At 41.5% G+C, this 20,636-nt stretch overlaps 4 protein-coding genes across 4 annotated transcripts; all 4 read left to right on the top strand.

The window, feature by feature from the left end:
- Window positions 1-1,943: 1,943 nt before the first annotated feature.
- LOC123856653 (hemoglobin subunit epsilon-2) lies at window positions 1,944-3,422 on the top strand. Its single transcript, XM_045892799.1, has 3 exons — window positions 1,944-2,103; window positions 2,215-2,437; window positions 3,294-3,422. Exons 1-3 carry the CDS (start codon window positions 2,012-2,014, stop codon window positions 3,420-3,422), a joined length of 444 nt encoding a protein of 147 aa, XP_045748755.1. The 5' UTR covers window positions 1,944-2,011.
- A 3,902-nt stretch (window positions 3,423-7,324) lies between these two features.
- Window positions 7,325-8,945, top strand: LOC135362379 (hemoglobin subunit beta). Its single transcript, XM_064577027.1, has 3 exons — window positions 7,325-7,467; window positions 7,585-7,807; window positions 8,690-8,945. The coding sequence occupies exons 1-3, from the start codon at window positions 7,376-7,378 to the stop codon at window positions 8,816-8,818; spliced, it is 444 nt and encodes a 147-aa protein (XP_064433097.1). The 5' UTR covers window positions 7,325-7,375; the 3' UTR covers window positions 8,819-8,945.
- Window positions 8,946-13,244: 4,299 nt separating this feature from the next.
- LOC123842577 (hemoglobin subunit beta) lies at window positions 13,245-14,913 on the top strand. Its single transcript, XM_064577026.1, has 3 exons — window positions 13,245-13,435; window positions 13,553-13,775; window positions 14,658-14,913. The coding sequence occupies exons 1-3, from the start codon at window positions 13,344-13,346 to the stop codon at window positions 14,784-14,786; spliced, it is 444 nt and encodes a 147-aa protein (XP_064433096.1). The 5' UTR covers window positions 13,245-13,343; the 3' UTR covers window positions 14,787-14,913.
- A 1,591-nt stretch (window positions 14,914-16,504) lies between these two features.
- Window positions 16,505-17,838, top strand: LOC123857440 (hemoglobin subunit beta). Its single transcript, XM_045894275.3, has 3 exons — window positions 16,505-16,645; window positions 16,774-16,996; window positions 17,584-17,838. Exons 1-3 carry the CDS (start codon window positions 16,554-16,556, stop codon window positions 17,710-17,712), a joined length of 444 nt encoding a protein of 147 aa, XP_045750231.1. The 5' UTR covers window positions 16,505-16,553; the 3' UTR covers window positions 17,713-17,838.
- The last annotated feature ends 2,798 nt before the right edge of the window (window positions 17,839-20,636 follow it).

Raw genomic sequence — 20,636 nt, 5'->3', positions numbered from 1 at the left:
GAGCTGAAGGCAGACACTCAATTGACTGAGCCACCCAGGTGCCCCGATATTTTAAATATGTGATGAATGACTGTAAAACTGTTAGATGACCATGACGATGAGCTAACACTGATGTGATAAGCCTCCAGACAACAGTGGGAACAGTGAGCATGGAAGTCAAGTAAAAGTGTGGAACAGCCATGAAGGAGAGAAATCAAAAAGTCTTGGGAAGTAATTGTCTAGATAAGATGAGAGAAAAGCAGGAGTTAGAGGTAATTGCCAGAATCACCATCTGGTTTGCTGGGAAGATGGGAGGCTGTTTGCCAACATTCAGAGTTGCAAATGTCCCTGAGTCTGAGGGGTTGCAGTGTGTATGCACCTGGGAGACAAGCACCAGGGCCATCAGAGAGTGTGGACGCTGAGTCGTTCCCTCAGACCACGCCCACGGGGGAGGGGGGCTGGGATTCCTGACTGTGGTCAGAGTTTCCTCGCTTTTCTTTCATTTCATTGACTTTTTCTCTTGAAAAAGCCTTTTTGGGATTGATTCACACTTTTTTTTTTTTTATATCTCCGTACCAAAGTATTCACATCATCACAGCTTGGGACTCAGAGCTCACTGATCATCCATCAAGTCTGTCATGGTAAACTAGCTCCTGGCACCTTAGCAATTCTTATCCACATTTTATTTTATTTGTTTTTCTACATTTTATTATTTTGATCATTTTGCTACTTTTAAAAGATATTTTTCAATGACATTTCTCAAATGCTGCAATTCAATTAATCTTTATGAATGACACAGGTGGAGGTAATAAAAACTGCATCTCAGAAGGCACCACAGTAAACTGCCAAGCATAGTAATGGCAGAACAATCCACATTTTAAATATAAGTTTTTTTCCAAGGTGAATTGATAAAAGTTCTCACTATCTCAAATGATTTCTTTTCTAATAGCAGAAATTCAACCCTAATATATTGAGTTGAATTCTTTAAATTTTAGAGTACCTTTGTAAATACACATGGAGATTATTTCTTTTTTTTTTTTTTTTTAGTGAGATTGGTCTCAGGGAGAAACAAACAAACTCTGAGAGAAAAAAATAAAATAAAATAAGTCATTCCCTCTCTCCCCGGAAGTGTGACTTATTTAGAACAATGAATGCTTGTTTGAGATGCATGAGACCAAAGTACCTGAGGTGACAGGGACAGTAGTGTGTGGAATACTGTCAGTGAAGATTGCCTCTGCCTCATTAGATATGAGGAATAGTTAAGCACAACAAGGAAGTGTGGATCCAGCAAATGCCAAAGACAACTGCCTTAATCAATCATTATTGCCACAGAGTCTCATATTCTCTCCATTGAACATGTAATTTTTCCCAGTACTCAATTGTGCATTTTCTGACACAAATGAGTGGATACATGGTATTGGCCAGTTCTATCTTAATAGAACTCAACCACAATCATGTAATACTAGTTCTCTTAATTATCTAGTTTTTACCTGTCCTGTTTCTGAACTGATGCTAGATTGGAGTCTTTTCTTCTTATAAGAACTATAAAAGTATAAGCCCCGTTTAAGTTTTAGAAAAAATGGTGACCAAGAAAAGCTGTGGTTTCTTTTATACCCAAGGTGAAAAACTGAATGATATCTTGTAAACACCTGACACATTGCCCAACAGATTTCTAATTCTTACCCCTCTTAATTCTAGTCATGCCTCATGGTCAGCCTACAAGGTCACCTCAAGGATAATGGGGTGGGGAGCTTGAGATAGGAAATGCCTAGTAGACGGTGGGGAAAGGACAGCAGAACCCCCTGATAGAGCCACTGAATGCTATCAGAGACCCAGATGTCCATCCTGCTGACCCTCCCTTATCCAAACCCCACCCATGGTGGTGACAACCTACCCTTGACCAATGGTCTCATTTCATTGGGCGAAGTGAGGGCCTGGAAACTAGAAATGAGGAATAAAAGGCCACATAGAGAAGTAGCAACACAGACTCGCTTCTGGCACATTACTGGTCACCAGTAAGCTCCCAGACACCATGGTGCATTTTACTGCTGAGGAGAAGGTTGCTGTTGTTAGCCTGTGGGCCAGGGTGAACGTGGAGTTGGTTGGAGGCGAGGTCCTGGGAAGGTAGGCCCTGGAGGGGGGCAGAAAGGCAGAAAGTATTCCTGAAGGGGTATTGGTCGGTTTTCTTACCTACTTTGATTTCCCATCTCATCTGTGACTGTGATCATCCCATAGGCTCCTGGTTGTTTATCCATGGACCCAGAGGTTCTTTGACAGTTTTGGCAACTTGTCCTCTGAGTCTGCAATAATGGGCAACCCCAAAGTCAAGGCCCATGGCAAGAAGGTGCTGACCTCCTTTGGACATGCTGTTAAACATATGGATGACCTCAAGGACACCTTTGCTGAGCTGAGTGAGCTGCACTGTGACAAGCTGCACGTGGATCCTGAGAACTTCAAGGTGAGTTCTGGGTATGCCTGTGCTTTGTCTTTCATCCTAGATATTTGCAGTGGTGGATATGTTAGAAAACACAGGTCGTTAAGTCTGATCCCATAAAAGCATTTTTTGGGACATTATATTTCAAGGAAGGGCTTGCTTTTGGTAGTTAGGTTGTTCCAAAGGTCATAGATAAGACCGAGTAGGGTAATTACTATGACCAGAGGAAGCCACTAGCTGTCTTACATTTCTGAAAAAATACATGTGTGAAGAACACTGGCCAAAACTGAGTTAAATGTTTTTGGCTGGGAGAATACAATTATAGCAAGAACATCTTACTTTTGGTAACTGAAATTTTCTCTAAAAATGATGAATACATTTCTCCATGATTCTTGAGTTTAGAACCAGGACTAAGCAAGACAATATAAGAGCAATCTTTTCAATGGACAATCTGACCCCCCACCCCCTTAGCAGTGATGAAATGCTCTTGTATACATGGCTCAAGATTCTTTGTCATGTGAGTGTACAGACAATTCGAATGAATGTACTATCTGGGGACTTAAACTATATATATTAAGGCCCCTTACAGTCCTATAATCCTATTTTCAAAAAAGACTGAGTCTCTAGAAAAGAGAAGCCATTCATGGCAATGTTTTGGGCTCAGAAGTTGCCAGGGCAAATGAGAGAAGGATAGAACACAATGGGAGGTACAGGGCTGGGAGTCATATTGATGCCAATGTCCAGCATATTATGGCACACTTTTGTGGGAGCATGGCCCTGAAAGTTGCTCAATCTCTTATCAGGAAGAAAATTGATGTGTCCAGCTTGAAACTTTCTGTTTACTAGACACTGTTTTCTTTTTATCCTACTCTTTCCCCAGCTTCTAGGCAACATGATATCGATTGTCTTGGCAACCCACTTCAGCAAGGAGTTTACCCCCCACATGCAGGCTGCTTGGCAGAAGCTGACAGCTGCCGTGGCAAATGCTCTGGCCCACAAGTACCACTGAGGTGCTGGTCCAACTGTGTTGGTGTTTACCAGAGGGACCTGAGTTCCAAGAGTCCATCTCCTGAAGACGGACACAGTGCCCTGCCTCCAGACCCAACTGCTATATGATAAAAATAAAATAAAAATTGTGCTCTGTAATGAATATCCTTGTCTTCTCTCTCTGTCTTTATCTTTTATGTTGATTCAGCTAAAAGAAAGCACTTCTTTAGGGAAGGGGGTTATTTGGGGAGGATAGAGAAGAGACTCATAAGATTCTGCAAGATAAGAGAGGCTTCAGGGGCAGTTACTTCTAGGAAGGGAAAATAGACTCTGGAACTGATTAGTGTCTTCAGAACAAGGGAGCAGATGGAGGTACTCTTGGGAAATGCAAGAAGATTGATAGAGTGAGTAGGGGTACGTTAGAACTCCAAGGAGGGGACCTGTCTAGGCTGCTATTTTTATAATCTCAGAGCTTTTTGATGCTATATTTCACTTATATTAAATAATATAAAAAAAATGTTTTTATCAGCTGTAATATAGTAGAGATGGAACTTCCAAGAGACCTAGGCAAGGGCCATGCTTTAAACTTTCCCTAGTGTTTTCATTGGTATTAATGGAGGAACTATCCCTAAAGCATAAGAACTAACTGCCTTGGTTTGAATCTGTACCTTATCTGTTAGCTCTGTGACCTGTAACATATTTCCGATTTCATTAAGCCTTCTGTGGAGATAAAAGGCCATTTATGTGGGAAAATGACAAATTTAGGAATTAGCATGTTGGGTCTAAGTGACAGAGGAGAAATTGGCCCCTTAAAAACAGTGCAGTGGGGACGCCTGGGTGGCTCAGTCGGTTAAGCATCTGCATTTGGCTCAGGTCAGGATCGCAGGGTCCTGAGATACAGTCCTGCATCAGCTCCTTGCTCAGTGGGGAGCCTGCTTCTCCCTCTGCCTGCCCCTTCCCCTGCTTGTGCTCTCTCTCTCTCTGACAGATAAATAAATAAAACCTAAAAAAAAAAAAAAAAAAAAAAAAAGGCAGTGCAGTGATATAGAATTAGGGACACTACTGCCCGGAAAAGAAGCTATTATTATAAGCAAAGTACCAGTGAAATTTCTTGCACACAAAAGTAACATGGTGAATAGGGAATTTTAGGGAAATGGATCCATGTGTGGGTATAGAACTGACAAGGCAGGATCTAACTTGGATCTAGCCATAGGAATGTGCTGTGATTATAATGAAGGCAAAGGACTGAACTTCACAGAAGCAATGAAACTAAGAACAACTCAAGTAAGGGGCCATTGTGGCCAAGATCCCACAGGACTTGGAATGAAGTGCAGTAGAGAGTGGTGAAGTCACCAATGACAGCCGGGTTTCCTGTCTGGTGAATGAAAAGAGGAAAGTCTATTCTCAGGACAGAAAATGTCTAGAAGTCTCTTGTTTGGAGCTGGCAATTGAGCACGTTCAGTTTTGTAGCCATTACTTCAAATTCTGTACCCAAGTCCCTGGCATTTCAGAAGTGAAAAGCCAGGGCTTTGGGATTAGCAGTAAAAGATTAAATCCAGCCCTATCACCTTGAAAAGTTTGGTTAACATTTTCCAGCATGAATTTCCTTGTTTGTAAAATGGAATAAACATTCCAACCTCGCAAGCAGGTTCCAAGGTTTTAAGGAGATCTCTGTAAAGTGCTTTGGCTGTCATTATTGAGAAAGTAGAGGTAGCAGTTTATACAATACACTCTGATCTGTTCCTCTGTGCCCTGTTCCATTGTGTTTTCTTGACCTGACTGTATTCTTTATGAGCTCCAGACCCGTATATCTAACTATTTGTTTGATGGTCCATATCTGATTGCTCATGAGTGCATCAAATACAATATGTCCAAAAAAAAAAAAAACAACAACAAAAACAACAAAAACCCTCCAACTGTTTCCTAATCTATTCCTGCTAATCTGTTCCCCATCTAGGGACTAATGCATCATCCATTGCTTGAGCCTGAAAATAGAGATGGCATTTTTACCACCACACCCCAACTATAATATCATCCTATTTGTCTTTCATTTATTTTACCCCTTAAACCCATTTATATATGGAAGCCAGATAATTTTTTAAAAAATACAAATCAAATCATGTCACCCACATCCTTGAAGTTTTCAATAGTTTTTCTTGGCTTTCAGGTTAAAGACAGATATTCTGTAACATAGTTTTAAGATCATCCATGGCTCCTCTGCACCTTCCTATCATATAACACTTCCCCTTGTGATATTGTCCTATTTTTTGCATATAAATCATATACATCGAATCATTGTCTCTGGTTACTTTATTTATTTATTTTTTTTAGAGAGACTGAGAGAGAGTGCCTGTGCATGCAGGTGGACCAGCTGCAGGGGAGGGGGTGGGGGGAGGGAGAGAGAGAATCCCAAGGAGGCTCCATGCTCAGCACAGAGCCCACCATGAGGCTAGATCTCACAACCATCATGAGCTGAGCCGAAACCAGGAGTTGGGCACTTAACTGAATGAGCCACCCAGGAACACCTCTGGTTACTTTTAATTGACATTATGTTGTACAATTCATCTGTATTTCTGCAAGTGAAGCAGTAGTTGATTCTTTTCATTATTGTGTAATATTTCATTCTTTCTCTATATCATGATTTATCTATTCCACTGAATGAGGAACATTTAAGTGGCTAGCAGTTTAGAATCATCATGCATACTGATGTTACAGCCTTTGGACTCACATAAGCATGCATTTCTGCATTTCTGGAAGAATAATTGCCAGCTCATAGGTTTTGCATATATTCTGCTGTAGTGGCTACTGCCAAATATTTCCTAAAGCAGTTATACCATTTTACACTGTCACCAGCAGAGCCTAAGAGTTTTGTTGAGCTACATCCTCACTAAATTTTGAAATTGCTTCTCTCTCTCCTCCTCTTCTTTATATTCTTTGCCTTCTGACTTCCATCTCAGTCCATTCTCTTCCTTTCTGTTGGTTAATCTCTCTTACCCTCCCTCCCTCCCACCTTCCCTCCTTCCATCTAGCTGTGCTAGAGGGTATGTATCTGTAGGTCAATGTAATATTATTTTGAATTCAGAAAAGACTAAAATTCCCTTTGAACCTTCATTTCTAGATCTAACTCTACTTTTTTGCTGAGGACACAACTGGAAATTTCTGCACCTGCATTTTACCAGAACCCCTGTCAGACTGGTTGAATAAGGTAAATCTTCATTGCAAATCCTCTGCATTCTTTCTTTAGTCATATCATAGTTTCAAATCATGTTATAGGTTTCTGATATTTTTTTCTTTATCTCTCATTGTTTCCATTAAATCCATGCTCCCCAGATCTATGTTAGTAGCTGGTAGAGAAACAATATTCATTACTTTCATTCTTCCAATGGACATTTATTTCAGTGAAAGAATGGAAAGAAAGAGTTTTGTTACTAGAAGTATTTATCCAAAGAAGGAGAAAGAAAGCAAGTTAAAAGTATGTTAAGCATTTATTCATTCCAACCACTTACAAATATCTCTAGAGACAAAGAGAAGTACCACATAGAGTCAACTTGATAACATTTCTGTTCTCTAGGCCTTAGTTTTCTGATCTATGAAGTGAAAGAACTAGATGAGTTAAACTCTGAGAAACATTCCACAATATCAGACTACAGCATTTGCACATGAATGAGAGTGGTAGTATCTTTATGGAAGCCACTACTGAAGGGGATGAATTGAGGAGGGAGAAAGCACGGATTCTGAGTCAAGACACACAACACCTAGAACACCACCCTCAGGGCAACTGAAGGGAACTGAGGAATGGGGATGCAACCTACATTCGCACAAACAAATAAGCTTCTGCTGTGTCGTTGGGCCAATCTGCTCACAGCCCCAGGGAGGATAAGATCAGGGCTGGGCATAAAAGGAAGAGCAGGGCCAGCAGCTGCTTATACTTGCTTCTGACACAACCGTGTTCACTAGCGACCACAAACAGACACCATGGTGCATCTGACTGCTGAGGAGAAGTCTGCCGTCACCTCCCTGTGGAGCAAGGTGAACGTGGATGAAGTTGGTGGTGAGGCCCTGGGCAGGTTGGTATCCAGGTGGCAAGGCAGGCTTACAGAGAGTGAATGGAAGCTGGGCAGGTGGAAATGGCTCAGTCCCCTGGGTTTCTGACAGGCTCTGACTCCCCTGTCCTCTGTCCTCAGGCTGCTGGTTGTCTACCCCTGGACTCAGAGGTTCTTTGACTCCTTTGGGGACCTGTCCTCTCCTAATGCTATTATGAGCAACCCCAAGGTCAAGGCCCATGGCAAGAAGGTGCTGAATTCCTTTAGTGATGGCCTGAAGAATCTGGACAACCTCAAGGGCACCTTTGCTAAGCTCAGTGAGCTGCACTGTGACCAGCTGCATGTGGATCCTGAGAACTTCAAGGTGAGTCTGGGATATGCTCCGTTTTTTTCTTTTCACTTTCTAGTCTTTCACTCTGATTCTTTTCCCTACCTGTTCTCTCCCCACCTTCCTTTTTACCTTAGTATATACCATCATTGAATGCTTTTCAAAATTTACATAATTTCATATGTTTTCTTTCAGTATTCCATATTGTTTCCTTTCTCACAACCTCTTTTTTTTCATCAAGCTCTTCACTTAATTACTTATCTTTTGCCCCTCTCTTCCCGCCCCCAACTTTTTCCTCCACTTGATACCCAAATTATGCACACTAGCTCTCATCTTCTCCTTCTGCACTTGGAAAAGTCTTTCTGTCTCTCCATATGGAGATTATAAGGGCTCCTCAAAGAGTTGTCACTCCAGAGACTACAAATCATCTCAAAATTATAGAATAATTGGGCATGTGATGTGATGAGCATAGGGTGTTATATGCAACTCATGAATCATTGAAAATTACATCAAAAACTAATGATGTATTATATGTTGGCTAACTGAATTCAAATTAAAAAAAGAAAAATTGCATTTTTATAGTCAAGACTCAGTGGAAAAGGAAAGGAAAGGAAAGGAAAGGAAAAGAAATACCTGAGGATGCTAGACCAGAAGTAGAAGTAGTGCAGCAATAGTTAACTAAAAGACAGCCCAGCATCATACTAATTAATTAAGTATATATACATATATATATAATAAAAATATACAGTATACATACATATATATTTACTCATTTATGCTGATGGAGATAACCTGAAGATCAGTTTGGGCTGGAGTGTGGGCAGAAAAAAATAAATGATTGTTGGCTCAGTTTCTCAGAAGCCCAGCTTGATTTCTGTCTTAATCATGTATACATATCTATCTCTGTCTTCCCCACAGCTCCTGGGCAACGTGCTGGTGTGTGTGCTGGCTCACCACTTTGGCAAAGAATTCACCCCTCAGGTGCAGGCTGCCTATCAGAAGGTGGTGGCTGGTGTGGCCAATGCCCTGGCTCACAAATACCATTGAGATCCTGGCCTGTTTCCTGCTGACCACTGGAAGACCCTGTTTCCCTAAATTCTATCATCTGAACTGGGGGAAATAATGTCCACCACCAAGGGTATGGTTTCTGCCTAATAAAGAACCTTCAGCTCAACTTCCTGATTCATTTCACTTATTTTATTTTTTTTTGTCTGGGGGTATGGTACATCCCTGAGGGTCTACAGATAGGAAGCTCTTGTGTCCTATTCAAAGAGGTCAAGGAAATGAGAAGAGGAAAGGGACCACACATATCACTAGTGGATGACACTTCTCCCTCCAAAGCATAGGCACGGTCAAGAAGGTTTTAAATATATAGAGAATACTGGCATTACAGGGGCTCTATGGAAGACATGCAACCTAAGACACAGCCCTCAGCCTAATGCTTTGACCTATTTCCTACAATTAGTGAAAAATACGGTGCTCAAATAGAGACACAATGAATGATCAAGACACTGTTGTGTTTCCTTTTTCCCTACTTCCTTGCCTGCAGTGTAGCCTACCATAGCATGCTCCTTCAAGTGGGCCTACCCTAAGGGATAACCTCCCTCTTTTACTTGCCCCAAACATGTCCATAAATAATTCCTTTGCCCACCCTCCCATTTCAGACAAACTGCATGCTTGCTTATCACTTGTGATGCCTTTGCACCCTGGCCTCAATGCACTTTCCAATATTGCCTAAGAAAATTTTTCCAAACCCTTCCCCTCTTCCTATTTTTCACATTTCTTCTTATCCCTCACACTCACACTATGCTATATAAACATTTCTTCCTATTTTGTACTGTCACACATGATTACCGTGCCTTGTGACTTTCATTCATAGGCAAGAAGGGAATATTTATTAATTGAAGTGGTCGGTGACTGACTGAATGAATTAATGATTATTCCCTGTCATAGAACTGCTGGAACTAGAGGACAGTCTGAACCAGGGACCCCTGGAGAGAGGTGTTTTGGTGTCAATGCCCCAGGATAGGATGAGGAAAGGGAAACACTGATCAGACATTTGCTTTCTGTTCAGAGCCTGCTGGACATCTGGCCTTATGAACAAAATGCTTTGTATATTTGGAAAGGGGCCCAAACTGAAGCCAAGACTCTGCTCCTGGGATACACAGTTTCAAATTTAACTTGGGAAAAATTGCCCCTTTGCTTTTCATAAATCAACACCCTGGCCCACATAGTGACAAAATCTAATTCTGAATGACGATCTGAGGTCAATGGAGGAAATATTTGCATGGTGATTATAGACTGAGACATTAATTGTTCTGTAATAATTAGCACAATCTTTATCAATCTCATAGCTAGATTGGCTTTATTGTTTTTCATACCGAAATATGACTTTTAAAAAATGTATATCCATCATTTCTCTGAGTTCTGCTCTTATTGGGATATTTTTATTTTATTTAATTTTATTAAATTAATTTAATTTTTGAATGGATGCTAAACTGAGGTAACCAAGAGATTGTGCATCTGGGAGAACTAACTGTGCCTGACCCAGGAAAATAGGGATTATGTTCAGAAATTTCAAAATGATGAATGGAATCTAAAACTAAACACTACTGTATGTACAAAAGTGTTCTAGTTGAGTGTCATTTTTTTAAGCAAATAAAACCACATATTTCTGGATGATGATCATGAATCTCTTGATCCTCATCCTCTTAATTATACTCAGACCAGGTCCATTCTGGTTCAAAACATCAAAGTATGCAAATTTCACAAGCTGGAAAAAAGGGAAAAAATGTCTTTCTGTCTCTTTCTTGGGGATTTAGGGTGTGTGTATATGTGTGTGCATGAACATGTGTGTGTTTAGTGCTCACTGGGGCTGGGATCAATGTAAAGCAGACATCCTGTGCTGCCTTTTACAGGGTAGAAGTAAGTTTAAAATGGTAAAGATGTCAGTGGGTCAAGAAGCTTTCTAGAATCTTTGAATGTTGATCTGGATGTGAGGCTGAGGCTCAGAACATAATCACATTTATCAGTTTATTCTTATTTTCATCTGATATGTCTGAGCTTTTCATGTCTTATTACAACTTGCAGCCTTGTCCCTGAAGGGTAATGGGTAAGAAAAGGAGAAGTCTGTCTCCCTCTACAGTCATGCTAAGTAGCAATGGTGATGGGAGAGAGAACAGCAACTCCTCTTCTGAAGCCAGGAACAAGGTGGCTGCAGCAATTGCCAGTACAAAAGCTCAGCCCAAGTCATTCATGGCAAAGAAAGCTGAAGGAAGAAGAGACAAAAAAACTTAGGAGAACCCTTTCTGAATACAGGAAATGGTAGGGGAAGTCCAAGTAGATGCTAATTTCTGTCAGTCAAGATGGCAAAGCTGGGGCCTTGACAATTGGGCTCCTGACAGGAAAGTATAAACATATTCAATACTGTTATTTACTAAGGCCTGTGAATTTCTCATGACAGACAGTCCCAGCAAAACACATGTCCAAACTTCCCTTGAACCTCCCTTCACACACTTATACCTGAACTCTGACATTGGGGGTGTGAAATAGAGTCTTGAGAACAGTCTGAATGTAAAACAATGAAGTTTTAAATTTAGTAAAATGAAACTCAAAGCCTATAGCTCAATGTGTGTGTGTGTGTGTGTGTATTTATTTAAACATTTAAAACACTGAAAGGTCCCCTTTTCCTGGAAGTCAACATGTGGAATTTTGCCCCAGGAATAGACCAATAGTAAAAACATCTTTGCTTAAGGGTTTTAGAGAAGAATGAATATAAATAGAAAATGCTGGAATTGTACCTCTTTGGGCACGTAATTCTGACCTAACCTCCAGGTTACCAGACAAGAACCAAGCCTTTCCTACATGTCTGAGAATGATCAGAGAGAGGTTGTTCACAAATACTTGATGGGCTTGGGACAAGTAAAAGGGGAGAGGAATCTTTACTTACTTAGCAATGATGGAGAAAGTAGTTTAGAGAATGGAGCAATGGAAGTGGGAATTCAGGGAGTTGATTTGAAACAACTAGAAATAGAGAAGTCCTTTTCTTCTGGTTCACCTAGAAATGTTTTTGTAGTTGGGGTTTCTGAGTGAAAGGATGAGAAGTTTCTCTTAAATATTTGTCACTTATGATGATAACAAATAGAGAAAGGTGATTCTAAACATTGGGGTGCCTGGATCAAAAGAAGATTCTAAGGTGGGAGAAACAATGTAAGTAAAAAAAATGCATGGCCCTTTCCTTGCTTAAAGGAAATGGGAATTCAGGAGTGGGCTAAGATGCAGGAGGTACAGATGATGGGATGTCAGAAAAAGAAACAGCACGGTCCTCCAGGAACACCGAGATCCTATGCTGAGCTCAGAAATGCTCGCTGCTTTTGCTTTTTTTATGGTATCTTTTAATGGTAAGGAGCAGAACTCCCCAATTCAGTTTTTATTCCCCTAAGAAGTTAGTCATCAGAATGCATGGTATGGGGGAGAGAAAAGTGAGGGGAAGGATATTGGAAAAGCTGTAGAGATAGAAGGATACATGCTAGTAAAAAAAGATTGAAGCAAACAAAAATATGTAGAGAAAATGGGATTAGGGGTGATGAATTTGAATAAAAGAAATGAGTATGCACACAGCATTTGTAGGGGCCTAGGGGTAAAAAAAATCTGGGACAAAGCCAGAGTGCCTTTCCACTTTCCTGTCCCTCATTTCAGGTCACAGAGAAGTTTCTCTATCAGTCCAGAAAGAAACCATTTTTTATGTCTTGGGTTAATTAAAGACATTGCTTCCCTCAGTGTTACCAACAACTTTGGTTTATAGTTGATTTTTCGGTTATTTTTATTTCTTACTATGTCAAGAGATCTCTATGTTTTGATCTGTGGATCCTCAAAACCTAATAGAGTAGTTATTTAACAGGACACTCCTGATTCATATGTAATTCCATTTTCAAATCATCATTTGTTTGGTTATATGACTAAATTAAGAAAAAAATGAATGAATGAATGAATGAATATTTGTTTTCTCCCTAGGATGATTTAATCCAAACCAAGAGAAGGAAGATATACATAGAATTGTGCCAGAGGTTCCATCCATGCTGTACTTATAATTATTTTGCCCATTCTGAAGACACAGAAGGAGAACCATCCATATGCTTCTAAGTGGAACCACAGTAGACGAATGTCTTCTACTTTCTGGACCTGGGATTCTTCCATTTGTGTACAAAGAAAATCGAAGAGGCAGTCTCTAAGAGATTACCACGTTGTGATTCTCAAAATTGTAAGATTGTGCTTGCCAAGGAGAATGATTTTAGTAGCAATTTGTATTGCTAAGATGGGACCTAGAGATCCCTAGAGAGAGGACTAGGGCCTGAAGTCAGACTCACAAGCAGGTGTCAGAACTGCCAAGGAGAAGGATGGCAGCCACCATTCAGGCCTCACCCTGCAGAACCACACCCAGGCCTGGGCCAATCTGCTCACAGCCCCAGGAAGGGCAAGATCAGGGCTGGGCATAAAAGGAAGAGTAGGGCCAGCTGCTGCTTACATTTGCTTCTGACACAACCGTGTTCACTAGCGACCACAAACAGACACCATGGTGCATCTGACTGCTGAGGAGAAGTCTGCCGTCACCTCCCTGTGGAGCAAGGTGAACGTGGATGAAGTTGGTGGTGAGGCCCTGGGCAGGTTGGTATCCAGGTGGCAAGGCAGGCTTACAGAGAGTGAATGGAAGCTGGGCAGGTGGAAATGGCTCAGTCCCCTGGGTTTCTGACAGGCTCTGACTCCCCTGTCCTCTGTCCTCAGGCTGCTGGTTGTCTACCCCTGGACTCAGAGGTTCTTTGACTCCTTTGGGGACCTGTCCTCTCCTAATGCTATTATGAGCAACCCCAAGGTCAAGGCCCATGGCAAGAAGGTGCTGAATTCCTTTAGTGATGGCCTGAAGAATCTGGACAACCTCAAGGGCACCTTTGCTAAGCTCAGTGAGCTGCACTGTGACCAGCTGCATGTGGATCCTGAGAACTTCAAGGTGAGTCTGGGATATGCTCCGTTTTTTTCTTTTCACTTTCTAGTCTTTCACTCTGATTCTTTTCCCTACCTGTTCTCTCCCCACCTTCCTTTTTACCTTAGTATATACCATCATTGAATGCTTTTCAAAATTTACATAATTTCATATGTTTTCTTTCAGTATTCCATATTGTTTCCTTTCTCACAACCTCTTTTTTTTCATCAAGCTCTTCACTTAATTACTTATCTTTTGCCCCTCTCTTCCCGCCCCCAACTTTTTCCTCCACTTGATACCCAAATTATGCACACTAGCTCTCATCTTCTCCTTCTGCACTTGGAAAAGTCTTTCTGTCTCTCCATATGGAGATTATAAGGGCTCCTCAAAGAGTTGTCACTCCAGAGACTACAAATCATCTCAAAATTATAGAATAATTGGGCATGTGATGTGATGAGCATAGGGTGTTATATGCAACTCATGAATCATTGAAAATTACATCAAAAACTAATGATGTATTATATGTTGGCTAACTGAATTCAAATTAAAAAAAGAAAAATTGCATTTTTATAGTCAAGACTCAGTGGAAAAGGAAAGGAAAGGAAAGGAAAGGAAAAGAAATACCTGAGGATGCTAGACCAGAAGTAGAAGTAGTGCAGCAATAGTTAACTAAAAGACAGCCCAGCATCATACTAATTAATTAAGTATATATACATATATATATAATAAAAATATACAGTATACATACATATATATTTACTCATTTATGCTGATGGAGATAACCTGAAGATCAGTTTGGGCTGGAGTGTGGGCAGAAAAAAATAAATGATTGTTGGCTCAGTTTCTCAGAAGCCCAGCTTGATTTCTGTCTTAATCATGTATACATATCTATCTCTGTCTTCCCCACAGCTCCTGGGCAACGTGCTGGTGTGTGTGCTGGCTCACCACTTTGGCAAAGAATTCACCCCTCAGGTGCAGGCTGCCTATCAGAAGGTGGTGGCTGGTGTGGCCAATGCCCTGGCTCACAAATACCATTGAGATCCTGGCCTGTTTCCTGCTGACCACTGGAAGACCCTGTTTCCCTAAATTCTATCATCTGAACTGGGGGAAATAATGTCCACCACCAAGGGTATGGTTTCTGCCTAATAAAGAACCTTCAGCTCAACTTCCTGATTCATTTCACTTATTTTATTTTTTTTTGTCTGGGGGTATGGTACATCCCTGAGGGTCTACAGATAGGAAGCTCTTGTGTCTTATTCAAAGAGGTCAAGGAAATGAGAAGAGGAAAGGGACCACACATATCACTAGTGGATGACACTTCTCCCTCCAAAGCATAGGCACGGTCAAGAAGTTTTTAAATATATAGAGAATACTGGCATTACAGGGGCTCTATGGAAGACATGCAACCTAAGACACAGCCCTCAGCCTAATGCTTTGACCTATTTCCTACAATTAGTGAAAAATACGGTGCTCAAAAGCTCTTGTGTCTTATTCAAAGAGGTCAAGGAAATGAGAAGAGGAAAGGGACCATACATATCACTAGTGGATGACACTTCTCCCTCCAAAGCATAGGCACGGTCAAGAAGGTTTTAAATATATAGAGAATACTGGCATTACAGGGGCTCTATGGAAGACATGCAACCTAAGACACAGCCCTCAGCCTAATGCTTTGACCTATTTCCTACAATTAGTGAAAAATACGGTGCTCAAATAGAGACACAATGAATGATCAAGACACTGTTGTGTTTCCTTTTTCCCTACTTCCTTGCCTGCAGTGTAGCCTACCATAGCATGCTCCTTCAAGTGGGCCTACCCTAAGGGATAACCTCCCTCTTTTACTTGCCCCAAACATGTCCATAAATAATTCCTTTGCCCACCCTCCCATTTCAGACAAACTGCATGCTTGCTTATCACTTGTGATGCCTTTGCACCCTGGCCTCAATGCACTTTCCAATATTGCCTAAGAAAATTTTTCCAAACCCTTCCCCTCTTCCTATTTTTCACATTTCTTCTTATCCCTCACACTCACACTCTATGCTGTATAAACATTTCTTCCTATTTTGTACTGTCACACATGATTACCGTGCCTTGTGACTTTCATTCATAGGCAAGAAGGGAATATTTATTAATTGAAGTGGTCGGTGACTGACTGAATGAATTAATGATTATTCCCTGTCATAGAACTGTTGGAACTAGAGGACAGTCTGAACCAGGGACCCCTGGAGAGAGGTGTTTTGGTGTCAACGCCCCAGGATAGGATGAGGAAAGGGAAACACTGATCAGACATTCGCTTTCTGTTCAGAGCCTGCTGGACATCTGGCCCTATGAACAAAATGCTTTGTATATTTGGAAAGGGGCCCAAACTGAAGCCAAGACTCTGCTCCTGGGATACACAGTTTCAAATTTAACTTGGGAAAAATTGCCCCTTCGCCTTTCATAAGAAAATTGAAGAGGCACTCTTCAATTACCAGGTTGTGATTCTCAAAAATGTACTAGTACACTTGCCAAGGAGAATAATTTTAGTAAAAATCAATAGAAATAGCTGAGATGAGTCCTAGAGATCCCTAGAGAGAGAACCAGGGCCTGAAGTCAGACTCACAAGCAGGTGTCAGAACTGCCAAGGAGAGAGATGGCAGCCACCATTCAGGCCTCACCCTGCAGAACCACACCCAGGCCTGGGCCAATCTGCTCACAGCCCCAGGAAGGGCAAGATCAGGGCTGGGCATAAAAGGAAGAGTAGGGCCAGCTGCTGCTTACATTTGCTTCTGACACAACCGTGTTCACTAGCGACCACAAACAGACATCATGGTGCATCTGACTGCTGAGGAGAAGTCTGCCGTCACCTCCCTGTGGGGCAAAGTGAAGGTGGATGAAGTTGGTGGTGAAGCCCTGGGCAGGTTGGTATCCAGGTAGCAAGGCAGGCTTATGGAGATTGAATGGAATCTTGACAGGCAGAGATGGGTAGACCCCTGGGTTTCTGACAGGCTCTGACTCCCCTGTCCTCTGTGCTGTTTTCACCCCTCAGGCTGCTGGTTGTCTACCCCTGGACTCAGAGGTTCTTTGACTCCTTTGGGGACCTGTCCTCTCCTAATGCTATTATGAGCAACCCCAAGGTCAAGGCCCATGGCAAGAAGGTGCTGAATTCCTTTAGTGATGGCCTGAAGAATCTGGACAACCTCAAGGGCACCTTTGCTAAGCTCAGTGAGCTGCACTGTGACCAGCTGCATGTGGATCCCGAGAACTTCAAGGTGAGTCTGTGGGACCCTCAATATTCTCCTTCATCTTCCTTTTTAAGGTCAAGCTCATGGTGTCCAGAAAGGGTATGGGTGTTAGGTGCTTTCTAGAGGGTGAAGGAGGTATTCTAATAGCATCAGTATGGACTCCTCAGGACTGTTTTTATTTCTTTCACCCTCTTGCTCACAGTAGTTTCTTCTTGTTCTCTGCAATGTGTTTTCTTTATTGTTTTGATTAAAGTTTTGAGTGTTTATTTAAAAAGTACATTTAATCCATTCCAAATCATTTTTTTTCTAATACTTTTTCCCCTTGTCTCTTCCTTTGAGAGCAAAGAGGATAAAATCTGATTGCTTCTTTGTATAGTTGGAAAGAATAGCCATGATATTTTAAGTTCTGAATTAAGGGAGGAGAGAAACATTTCTAAATGTAAAATCAGGCTGATATGGTTGAAATCACATAGAGAGTAACATCTAAGATCTAGCTATCTTTCTGCTTATATTCTAGGGGCACAGCTTGGGGCTGTGGATGGGGCTGGAATATGCTGAGTCTCAGCTGGGTCTGTCTGCTAACCATGCACATGTCTCTTGTCTCTTCCCCACAGCTCCTGGGCAATGTGCTGGTGTGTGTGCTGGCCCGCCACTTTGGCAAGGAATTCACCCCACAGATGCAGGGTGCCTTTCAGAAGGTGGTAGCTGGTGTGGCCAATGCCCTGGCCCACAAATACCACTGAGCTCCCTTTCCTGCTTTCCAGGAAATGTCCCTTGGTTCCCAGAACCTAATACCTGAACATGGGGAAATTGTGAAGTGCTTTGAGCACCTGGCTCCTGCCTAATAAAGAACATTTCTTTTCATTGCACTGGTGTATTTAAATTATTCCTGCATCTCTCACTGGAGTTGTTACAGGGCATGGGAGGACAAGGCCTTTAAGACATAAAGAAATGAGGGGATAGTTCAGATCTTGGGAAAATATATCTATATTTCAGACTCCATGAAAAGAGAGGTGGTAAATAGCTAAGTATGTGAGAAACAGACCCTGCTGCCAATTTTAACTTTCCCTTAGAAAAGGATTCAAGTTGAGGCTTGATTTGGGGGTTAGATTTTTCATATGCTTTATTTAAATCAAGTCTTTATTTAGCTTTCCTTATAAATATCCTCCCTCTTCTCAGTTGTCCAGAAGCTCATAACCCTCAATCCACTAAGTTCATCTGCCTGAAGACACCACTGTTCCTCTCTGATTTTCCTTCATGTTTTGCTGTCTCATTACTTGTCCTCCCCATCACTCTTATCCTGGTTCCCTCCATCCTCTTACAGCAGAGACCCACATGAAGGTCCCAAAGGGGAGAACGAGTTTCACTGCCTCTTCCTTAGTGCCTTTCATGGTCTGCATTAGAAGGAAGCAACTGGTAATATTTTGTTCAATATATGACTAAGGCAAATGTGAAAAGGAGCTTCTGGTGGCTTTATATTCACTGCTGTCTTGCAATGTTATCATGAGTTTGTGGCATCCTCTTCTTCTGAGGATGCTTTAGCATGCATAACCAGGAAGTGATTGGAGGCCTGCTCCCACCTCCTCCCCTTTTTGATGTCTCTGATGCCTAGACCTTTCTAGTTATTAGCACGGTGTTACCAATAGCAACATACCCTGATTTTATTACCTCAGTCAATGACCACCTATATGGGTGCTGGATGCTGGAAATAAAATGACTTTGAAGTGGTCCTTGTCCCCTCACATATTCTAATTCTGAATATAGTTAGGAAGATCATAAAAGTATTGCCACTAATAAGGAAATTAATTGATTAAATTAATATGCAAACAAGCTTCATCTAAACACAGAATGGAGATGAATACAAGGTGTCTTTATAAATACATAAATGAGAATTCTCTAAGCCTTCAGGATCAGAGGAGCTGGAAGTGGGCCTTGGTGATAACTTTGGTCATCCTCTGAAGGGGTCCTCACATTTGATATTGACCTGAGTGTTAGGACTTTGCGTGCAGAGAGACCATAGAAGAGCAGAGGTCCTGTAGATCTGGATACAGTGAGGATTGGTATTGATAGATGAAGACATAAAAGTAAAGTGGAAGGAAGAGTCATGCAAGCATCTAAGAGAAAGCAGACTACACATGCCAGCTGGGCATCAGAATGAGGTGGGGGAATGGGCAGGCAGGGACGTGGATGGTCCAGGAGGTCAATGAAGGGCCTGAGGATGGATGGGAAACACTAATAATATTAAATAATATTAAATGGCCCAGATTCTATAATTGGTGAGGATTCTATTAGCAGAGCACTAAGTTTAAGCAGAATTGTGCAAAATTATTTAAGCTAAAGATGGATTTATTATGGAGACAAACTCATCAGATATGTAACTCCAGTTTTCACTTGTACTGCTAGGTTTTACCTCTTACCATCCAAATTCTCAAGGGTCCCCTCCCTGCTTTTGCTTCTTTTAATTACTAGTATTATAAAAAATGTAACATCAAGATTGGGAAAGGATCAGTAGACATTACTAATTAACAAATCAATAAGCACCACTTTATAGCTATTAGGCCAGGGGTATAGTGTCTCCAAGAGATAAATGCCCAGCTCTGACAAAACTTGGTATTATCTGGCTGGTTCTATTCCAGTACTAACATTAGCTGGAGGTAGAGAAGGATGAAAGAGAGGGACAGAGTACACAGCATGTGTATGTCATTTGTAGAGATTACTATTCTTGTTTGAAAGTCATGTAGCCTCATGGACAGGAGTCTCTCACATTAATAGCCATCAAATAGTACAGAACAATCTCAGGTATTCACATTCATAAAATGGGTAAGGGCCAGAGTTGCTCCAAAATTACTCTTCCTTCTGCAGTTTCCTTTATAAAGTTACTGATTTCTCTTCTAGGACTGATTTTTTATTTTCTGATTGTTTGTCTCTGGGTGCTATTAAAATGAATACATTTACTAGGTTCTTACAACTAGATGAGAAAGGGGATTCTCACACAGATGTGAGGGATTGACATTAGAACTGAACAGGACCTGAGATTTTGTCACAACTAATCTAGTTGAAGGGGAATTAACTGGCTGAGAATACACAAGATTTCTACCCATTTCGGAGAGAACACCTTGATAGTGGTTCAGTGGATCCGGTAGGTCTTGATGCTATAAATGACAGGGTTCATCAGCAGTAAAAAGAGGATGGACACTTTCCCTTGATGATATGGGTGAAGGAGGAGGAATGCCTTACAAACTTGTGAACAATGGAAGGGCCTAGCACAGGGACATAAAGTATCAGGGCAGTCAGAATATGAGATACACACTGGTGTGAGAGATTTGAGTGACTCCCTGCAGGAGGCAATGGCCATTGCTGACCTGAGAATCAGAATATAAGAAAGCACTATTAAAAGGAAGTCTAGGCCCATGTGAAGCAAGCTGACCAACAAAGCATAAAGGCTGTTGATCCATGAGCCAGAGCAGGGGAGTTGGATCATATCCTGGTGTAGACAGTAGGGGTGAGAAAGGGTATTGTCATGACAGTAAGAGAAACCAAGAGGATGCAGGCCATGAGGGATGGTGAAGGAGGCACTCGGAATCCACCAAACACTCCAATATTCGCTACCTAGGAGCTGATGAGCACTGAGGGATATCTCAGAGGGTTAGTGATGGCCACAAAACAA

This window comes from Mirounga angustirostris, unplaced genomic scaffold (assembly GCF_029215605.1).
Source record: "Mirounga angustirostris isolate CCGP_5_RB_7025 unplaced genomic scaffold, mMirAng1.0.hap1 SCAF_13, whole genome shotgun sequence".
Classification (NCBI taxonomy): Eukaryota; Metazoa; Chordata; class Mammalia; order Carnivora; family Phocidae; genus Mirounga; species Mirounga angustirostris.
Note: the sequence above shows the minus strand (reverse complement) of the source record. Positions and strands in the feature narration are given on the sequence as shown.